The sequence below is a fragment of the Nycticebus coucang genome, chromosome 2 (genome assembly GCF_027406575.1).
Source record: "Nycticebus coucang isolate mNycCou1 chromosome 2, mNycCou1.pri, whole genome shotgun sequence".
Lineage (NCBI taxonomy): Eukaryota > Metazoa > Chordata > Mammalia > Primates > Lorisidae > Nycticebus > Nycticebus coucang.
In genome coordinates, this window is record NC_069781.1 from 116549572 (window position 1) to 116558988 (window position 9417).

The following is a 9417-nucleotide window of genomic DNA, read 5'->3' on the forward strand; positions in this document are numbered from 1 at the left end:
CAGGTAACTGTTCATGAGGGCAGTTCAGCAGGGTCAGGTCCTTCGAATAGGGTCCGCTACTCTGGGAGGTTTGTGTTGACTACAGACTTTGCTAAGGTGCAGGGATCAGTGTTTGCTGACGTTCTGTGTTCTGAGCAGCGCGCTCAGCATGCCAGGTTCTAAGTTCCAGCGTCAGGAGCCTCCATGACCAGCCTGACCTGAGCACCTACTGGCAGCTCCAGGTACAGCAGGAGCGCGGGAGGTGGAGCAGAAGTGGAGGAGAAACACCCAGGTCGGCCCTGACACTTGCTCTCGGCCTGTATATGTGATGTTGTCCATCTTTTGCACATGTGACGCTGGTGTTGACAGCATGGGTACTAAAAGAGGGCATACACACTACTCAGACTATGATGAAATTAATGGCCTGATTCTTCACCCTTGTCGGGATCCACCATCTCAGCCATGCAACTTTGCACTGCCCTACTACTCAGCAGGTGGGTGTAATTTCCCCAAGCTCAGCATGTGTCTGGCTTTGGTCAATAGGAAATCAGCCAAAATGCAAGCTGCTGTGAAGGTATCATTTGACCTTCTGACCTTGACTTTCTGTCATCCCTGGGAAGACATATGGGGTCCAGCCATCTAGTCTGTGTAGGATGAGAGATTTGTGACACTGAGCTGCCCTAGCCAAGGCCAGATGAGAGCACATCTCCTAGCCAGCCTGCTGATGCACAAAAAAATCTTCATTCTTCAATATTCCTGTGTTCTGTGGTTATTTGTTATGCAGCTATAGCTAACTGCCACATATTCTAATTAGTTACAAACCCACAGAAAGACCTTGTAGCAGGGACACGATGCATTTTTCAGAGCACTAATGGGAAACTGGATGAAAGAAAAGTTGAATGATGAGGAGAATTAGTCGAGGAAGTTTTACAATTGGCATTTCAAAGGATGAAGACACCACTATCCAGAGAAAATCTGAATTGTTATTGTACTGAAACAAGACAGGAGCCGGAATCAAAACAGGTGTATAAGTGTCAAACAGGAACAATGGAGAAGGATGCAGAGCTGGGTGTCCACGTATAATGTCACAATTCCAATATACCAGGGGTAAAGAGGACATCCTAAAGGCTTCTGGGAGTGTGTAAGTGGGAGAGATAAGAATTAGATTGCCTTGTGCCTCTTACCAGGAAAACCAAATTCTGGAAAATAGTAGAGCAATTATTTCAAACTCAATTCTTTTTCTTTAACCAGTGTCTGATTCATTCCCAGCTATATCAGCAAATGAAATCACAAAATAAAAATCTGTTTGTTGTGAGGACTCTGAAACTTTCCTCCCACTGATGTTAACCAAAAAAAAAAAAAAAAAAAAAAAACCACATATTTCCAAGTATATAATCGAGCCAAGGGCTTCCTTACTCTGCAGAAGCTACCTAAAAGTGCAAAGGCAGATTTGTATATTATGTTCTCTGCTCCCTGCCCCTCTTCTTCCTACCATTGGCTCCATCTTTATCTTCAGCAAGGGAACTTGCACCACCCATACAGAAACCAAAGTCTACAAGTCTGAGTTCCATCCAAACCCACCTCAAGCAGGCTTCTACTGGCTGGCTCTCAGCTCTCCCGAGAACTGTGATCTGCCTGAGGAGGTAGAAGCCAGAGAATAGACCTGCACATGCTCTGGGAGTGGGCTAGGGGCCAGGTGGGCAGGGAATTCTTGAATGTCATGCCCACAGTCCATAGTCTTGAAGGAGAGGAGATGAAGTCTGGGTAGGTCCCATAGACTCTTCACTGCCTAGGAAGGGGCTTGAGAGGAGCCAAAGCAGGGCCTTATAAAATCTGAGATGCACAGTAGGGGCCCAGTTGCCCAAATATTGGGGTGGTACTAAGTCCAACCACATGAAAACTGAATCCAACAGCAAGACCTAGAACACAATAAGGAAACAAGGAACAGACAAATATATTGCAGACTTAGAATAGACCCAAGCGTGAGGGAGCTTAGCGTATGATAATTATAACAACATTAACTACAATTATCATGTATTGAAAGCTGAGTATGTACAATTTTCTCACTGATTTCATTTCATTTATGGGAAAACTAAAACGCAAGTTAAGTATAATTTATAGTTCATGGACAGTGCCATGACCATGCTTCTGCGTGCTGCTCTAGTAACAGTATTTCATAGGATGGAAGCAGTGGCTCGAGCCTGTAATCCTAGCACTCTGGGTGGTGAGGCAGCAAAATCACTGAAATTCAGGAGTTCAAGTCCAGCCTGAGCAAGAACAAGACCCTGTCTCTAGGAAAAATAGAAAAATTAGAGCGCGCCTGCGCGCTGCCTTTTCACGTGTCCCGAGGGCCAGACTTGCGGTCTCTCTTTGCGGCAGCACGGCTAGAGTTGAGTGGTGGCTACGAGGTGGGAGCCATGGCAGGACAAACATTTAGAAAGTTTCTTCCACTCTTCGATCGAGTATTGGTTGAAAGGTGTGCAGCCAAAACTGTAACCAAAGGAGGCATTATGCTTCCAGAAAAATCTCAAGGAAAAGTATTGCAAGCAACAGTAGTGGCTATTGGGTCAGGCTCTAAAGGAAAGGGTGGAGAGATTCAACCAGTTAGTGTGAAAGTTGGAGATAAAGTTCTTCTCCCAGAATATGGAGGCACTAAAGTAGTTCTAGATGACAAGGATTATTTTTTATTCAGAAATGGTGACATTCTTGGAAAGTCACTGAAATAAATCACTACTGAAATGGCATTGACATGAAGCTGCCCATTCCACTAAAGTTCTGAAGTCTTGCATCATGTAAATAATTTCCATGTCTCTCTTTTATAATAAATTGATGATATCTAAACTGCTGACATACCATGTCTAACATTTAGTTTCACTGTACTGATAGTGATATATACGTTTCCAAATAAAAATATGTAAATGAGTGGTTAATCTTTAGTGATTCTCAAGCAATCTGCAAAGAACTCTGGGAGCCAAATGTTTTCTAAGTAGATGTGTTTTTACACTGAATTTGGCTTTATTACATAATTTATATTGAAGCAAAGCCATGGATTTCCATACACATTTTAAGAAAATTAAATAACAGTATTCTGATTTCAAATATAAAAAAAAAATAGAAAAATTATCAGGGCATGGTCACCTATAGTCACAGGTACTCTGGATGCTGAGGCTGGGATCACTTGAGTCAGGGAGTTTGAGATTGCTGTGAGGTAGGCTGATAACTTGGCACTCTAGCCTGGGAAAGAGAGTGACACTCTGTCTAAAATAAATCAATGAATAAATACATAAATAAATAAAGCCTTTGCAATTAGCCTGGATGAACTTTCAGTAAATAATGTTGGAAAAATCTTGTCTTAGATTAGTTGAGGTAACCTGATTTCTATAGCCTCAGTGGTTTAACACCATAAGAGATCATTTCTCTCTCTCCAAAATTTAAATGGGTGTTTTGTTCCTGATTGGCAGTGATTTGAGGATCACAGTTTCTCCTATCGTAGCTCCACCTTTAAAACTGGCTTTCCCAGGTGCACGGTCATCTGCACCAGGCACGGGGAAAAATCAGTGAGGATGGTGGCGAGAAGCTTTTATGGATCAGGCCTAAATGGAGTTCCCACTTTCTACCCACATTCCATTGGCTGGAGCTCAGTCTCCTGGTCACAGTGAACTGCAGAATAAACTCAGAAAGGTGAACGGCTGTACCCCAAGGAAAAAGGAGAAACTTTTCATCAAAAATTTCTATCTGTTTGGGAATAAAATTTAAAAATGGAGAGGAGGAGCAAGTTGGCGGCCAAGTAACAGCTTCTTTGCAACCGGGCATGGTGAGTCTGGGGAGACAAGACTCCAGGCATCTCTGGCTTGTGGGATCTGACCATAAACATCCCTTTGAGGACACAAGGAGTCAGCAAGAGACTTCTGGACCCCACGAGGAGGACAAAAGCAGTGGAAAACTGGCAAGTGGTTGCTTGTATTCAAGCAACTGTAAGTAAAGAGGCAGTGAGATTGCAAACTGGAAAGGCCTTACCTGTGAGCTGCTTTGGTTTTTTTGGACTTGGCACTCAATTGAACTACCTTGGGAGAACTTGGACAAGAGTGTGGAGGACTTTGAGCATTATCTAGGACCCCAGACTGAGCTAATAGTGTTCATCTGTGGGCCACCCGGAGTCATTGTGAGAGAAGTATCCCATCAAGGTCCACCCTCAGGGTTGCAGAGCAAGGATCAGGTGGGAGCTAGAAATCTAGTGACTGAGCAGCCTAAAGGTGGGGACTGAGATGCCTTGCAGCCTTAGCCCTCGGGGGCACTAACAGCACAGCCAGTAAGAAATGACCAGGCTTTGGATATATTTTTAAAGACAGGCCTCTAGTGGTGTTCATGAGTCACCCCTGGACTCACAAACCACCAGAAAATCCAATCAACTCTCTAAGGAGCGATCTCCCCCAGCATATCTGCCAGACAAATGAGTGGTAAAGTTAGAAATATAGTGAGACTCTGTCTCAAAAAAAAAGAAAGAAAGAAAGAAAGGAATACTTAACCAGAGAAAGAAGAGCAGCAATCTTCATATATTTTTCAGACACTCCACATAATTGGCTAAAAGCTTGATTGTTTCTTTCTTTCTTTTTGAGACAGAGTCTCACTATGTTGCCCTCGGTAGAGTGCCGTGGCATCACAGCTCACATCAACCTCTAACTCTTGGGCTCAAGTGATTCCCTTGCCTCAGCCTCCTGAGTAGCTAGGACCACAGGCACCTGCCACAACATCTGGCTATTTTTTTGGTGCAGTTGTCATTGTTGTCCAGCTGCCCCCTGGGTGGGGTTCAAACCCGCCAGCCTAGGCATATGTGGCTGGCTCTGTAGCCACTGCACTATGGGCGCCGAGCCAAAGCTTGATTCTTTCAAAGGAAACGTGCCATTGTCATTACCACTCAAAAGCTCCTATTGTGCAGTGTTCTGCAAGTGTTTCTTTTTATCTCTTCTACCAAGTGAGTCAAAGGGACATGACAGCCTACATATTTCATCTATACTGTAAATTTTTGTATCAGTTACATATTCTCTTATATTCTTCCTTAGTAATTTCTTGCATATTAGTCTTGGAATAGAAATAAAATTACTGACCTATTGGCAGGGATCATACCATTCGTGTCTTTCCTGTCTCTTCCTAGACCTAGGAGAGTGAGGTCAATAATGATCATTGCTGTGTCCTCAGACATGAAGAAGCACTCAGCACAAACTCAACACTTAGTGTCTCACTTGATCTCTCTTTCTCTCTCCCACACCCATACTCCTAATGAACAAGTAAAATACAAATTGCACAAAACTCAAACTCACTTTCATCTTTTCTAAAACATAGCCTATGAGGTAGTGCTGTTATTCAGAAAAACAAGTACAACTCAGTGAATAACTCTATAGGTTGGAGCTTAAGAGAGGTTCTGGACTGAATTGGTGAATTTTGGAAGTATAGTTCCTATCTTCTTTAGAAATAATTTCTGCTGCAAAAAAACTCATTACCTTTGGTAGGTAAATTTTAGCTATAAAAGGTATTGATTGCTTATGAAGAAAGACAGAGTCTGCCACACTTACAGTGACCAGAGCCATAAACAATGGCATCAACTTCTTCCAGCCGGGTTCCCTAAGCCACCACCCAAACAGGACCCCACGGTGACAGCAGGCTCCGTGCTGGTAGCCTGGACTAGCTTCACTCACCTCAGGGAATTTCTTTTTCTGCACATATTCAGTGGTGGCAGCATCAGAGTACTTGGCATAGCCTTCATTGAGGCTGTAAATCTTTCCTTTCTTCTTGATCTTGACATCTTTTTCCACCAGGACAAATTCACCAAGAGCCTAGGAGGATGACAGAGACAGCAGGAACAAGGTAGGAGCAGGAAACAGCAGCCAACAGAGCACTGCACAGCGCCCAGGGCGTTAGGGGGTGAAGCCTGCTGGAGAAACCCACGTTTGCTCTGGTCATTCTGGAGCTGGCCCATGGGTGTTTTCATGAATGGCAGAAATGACAGTGATAATTTGGAGCCTACACAGAGAGCTCAAGTGGTCACAACATGAGAAGCAAAATAATTCAAAGGAAGGAGGCCCAGCATCTCCTTTCTTTCCTTCGCCCCTTCCACTGGCACTGAGGGCCCTCACCTACAAGGACTTTGACCATACATATGTCCCAGTTCCTGATCCCCAGATTAATGTTTTCAGGAGAATTTGGGCCATCAGCAATGAGAGGAAGAAGTTACATCGATGCATGAAGGATGCTTGTTGACCATTAAATTGTGGGCCAGCTATGTTGTTTAATGATTCAGTTTTGGAAACCACTAAAATCTCTGTATATCAACACTCTTACATGGGGGAAAAAAATTTCTTCAGTCAGAAACTGGGTTCACGGGGCATAAGGACCAAGTTAGTAAAATCTAAATGCATCCTCATACTTATTAATAAAATTGTACCAAGTGCCCTGCAGTCCCTGAGGGTCATGTGGTCAACACCTGCAGGGCATTGCTCCAGCACCCCTTTATCTAGTTCTGGTGGTAGCAGCCCCTAAGGATGTGGTCAGCTAGCTGCAGAGGTCACCTTAAACTCTGGTGACTCTGTAAGTCACCAGGAGGAACATCAGGGCCTGGAGCCCAGATCTATTTTGATGACTGTCAAAGACTTTAAGAAAATGAGAAACTCCCCAGATGACAGTTCACAGCTGGCAGCTAGAGCAGAAGGTTCACACGAAACACTGAAGATACTTCCAGAATGGAAGGAGGCAAGGCCACTCTGACCATGTCTGAAATAAGACAATGACAGGGACACTCAACAATCACAAAAATCACCAAACATTCCTCTCTCTGCCTAACATCAGTGATGACGGCTCCTTCACCAATGAGTCTCTACTCTCACTTTCATCTTCCTGCCTCCTAGATAAAAAGTATTAAGACATCTAATCATTAATTGCACCCACTTCCAAGTTACATCCAATCCAGAAGAGAGCCTCTCTTCCTAAAACCCTTGAAATCACCAAGCCAACACCCAGGTGTCAAATAAGCCCATGCAGACTCCTTCTCAGCACAGTGCCCCTGGTTCCTCTGGGGGCCGTCCGCCTGGCCCAGTGAGCCCAGCTTCTCTTTATTATAAGTTTGTTCTTGATGGTCTTTGATTCATGAGCTTTATTAACTCGCTGTGGGCTTCTGTTGCTTTGGAGCAGTCCAGCACTGATTCCACTTCTGAAAAGCACCCTGACTTCCACTGAAGAATTAGCTCTTTTCATGGATGCCAGTCTAGGAAGACTCATGTATGGGCCTCTTCTAGGCCAAGGTCAGACATTAGCTTGAAAATTAGATACTCATTGGCATTCGAAACCTGAGTGAGAAACAGAACTTGTGGTGGTTTCCAGACCAGACTGGCCAGACTGTGAGACCACTCCGGAGCTCCCTGTTTTGGGGCCCTCCGGACCTGTCCATGTATAGCAGCCTAAATCTTCAACATGCCCATTAATTGAGCAAGGTCAATTTCTCCCTTCTTTTTTTTTTTGGACAGGAACTAGGATTTATTATTGGTAGGTGCAAATGACAGGCAACACAGTATAAGTCCTCATGAGTGCAGGGCTCACCACTTGTCCAGGGCCATGACTGGGGATGTATTTGACCCCACAGACATCTGAGATGAGCTGCTTCTCAGCCACCATGTCTTCAGATTTATCAAATTTAGATTTAAACTTGGTAAAACCCCACTTCCTGGAGATGTGAATCTTCTGGAGGCCAGAGAACTTGAACTTGGCCCTGCAAAGGGCCTCAGTCACATGCTCCTTATTCTATAGTTTGGTGCTGAGGGACATGATGACTTGACCAGTGTGAACCCTGGCCACAGTGCCCTGGGACTTTCCAAAGGTACCACACATACCTGTCTGGACCCTAGATTGGGGACAGCACAAGTTCTAACACATGAACATGTATTGTAAAGGAATGTCTCCGAAGTCCCTTAGAGGAACCTATAAAGCAACAGGCTGCATACACTACCAAGAAGGCTGCTCTTTTCACCAAAAGGATGCACAAAGGTCACCAGCTGTAGTGACACCACTACACTCTACCCAGGGCAACAGTTTGAGACTCTGTCTCAAAAAAAAAAAAAATAGAAAAAGAAAGAAAGAAAAAGAACTCATCAATGGATAAACAAAATGTGGTATGTCCATGCAATGGAACATTTTCATATTTGGAAATAAAAAGAAATGATATTTAATACATGCTACAACACAGATGAGCCTTGAAAACATGTTCAGGGGAAGAAGTCAGACACAAAAGGTGACATACAGTCTGATTCTGTTTTTATCAAATATCCAGGATGGAAAAATCTGTAGAGACTGGAAGTAGATTAGTGGTAACACAGGTCTGAGGGCAATGCAAATATTGAAGAGTGGAGGCTCCTTGGAATAGGGTTTCTGTACAGAGTGATGAAAAATTCCAAAATTGATTGTGGTGATAGATCCACAACACTGTGAATAAATGAAATCTATTGAATTTTACACTTTCAATGGGTGGATTGTGTAGTAAGTGAATTATGTCTCAACAAACACCTAACTGTATAACTGTAGTAACTTTGTTATCACTGTAGTAACTTTGTTAATAATTGCAAAATTAGAAGCCATTACCTACTGTCCTTCAGTGGGTAAGTAAATTGTGATGCATCCAGACGATGGGATTTTATTCACCACTAAAAAGAAATGAGCCACCAAATCATGAAAAAAGATGAAGGAAACTTACCTGCATACCAACTGAAAGAAGCCACTTGGTAAAGGCTACAAACTGTGTGATTCCAACTATGTAACCTTCTGGAAAAGGCGAGACTATGCAGACAGAAAAAGTATCAGTGACCAAGAAGGGTTGTGGGGAGGGCGAGTGAACAGGCAGACACAGAGGAATTTTAGGGCAGTGACACTATTCTGCGTGACACTATAATGGTGGATATGTGTCATGATGCGTTTGTCTAATCCCAGAGAATGTACAACTCCAAGAGGGAACTTTAATGTAAACTGTGGACTTCGGGTGACAATGAGTCAGCGTAGGGTCATCAGTTGCAACACAGGCACCGCTCTGACTTGGGGTGTGGATATGGATGGGGAGTATGTAGGAAATCTCTGTAGTTTCTACTTTTGCTGTGAACCTAAAACTGCTGTAAAAATAGTCTATTAAAAATAAGATGAAAAACAGGAGGAGGAAGAAGTTGCTACTTTCTCACAAGGTTCAATGTGAGTTGCACTAACTTCCTAAAGTGTTCTCTAGCCCTGTCTCCTTCCCTCGCAGCAAAAGAAGTCATTGCTCTGTAATCTCTCTTTTCATTGTGTGTTACTCTAACTTTCCTTCGGTTTTTTTCTACCACATTTTATTACAGTGTTTAAAGGTCTCACCTCCTGGGCTGTGACCTGCCCAAGAGCAGAGGCAGTGTCTTATTTTGTTGACGTTTCTAC

General features: G+C 43.5%; 1 protein-coding gene and 1 pseudogene across 1 annotated transcript; one reads left to right on the forward strand and one right to left on the reverse strand.

Moving 5' to 3' along the window:
- Window positions 1–2396: 2396 nt before the first annotated feature.
- Window positions 2397–2705, forward strand: LOC128598297 (10 kDa heat shock protein, mitochondrial-like). The gene has a single exon (XM_053608691.1). The coding sequence runs from the start codon at window positions 2397–2399 to the stop codon at window positions 2703–2705; it is 309 nt and encodes a 102-aa protein (XP_053464666.1).
- Window positions 2706–7916: 5211 nt separating this feature from the next.
- Window positions 7917–8033, reverse strand: LOC128580278 (uncharacterized; annotated as a pseudogene).
- Window positions 8034–9417: the final 1384 nt, after the last annotated feature.

Bases quoted from the DNA above. Each gene is read 5' to 3' on its own strand.
- LOC128598297 (XM_053608691.1), top strand. From the start codon at position 2,397: ATGGCAGGACAAACATTTAGAAAGTTTCTTCCACTCTTCGATCGAGTA.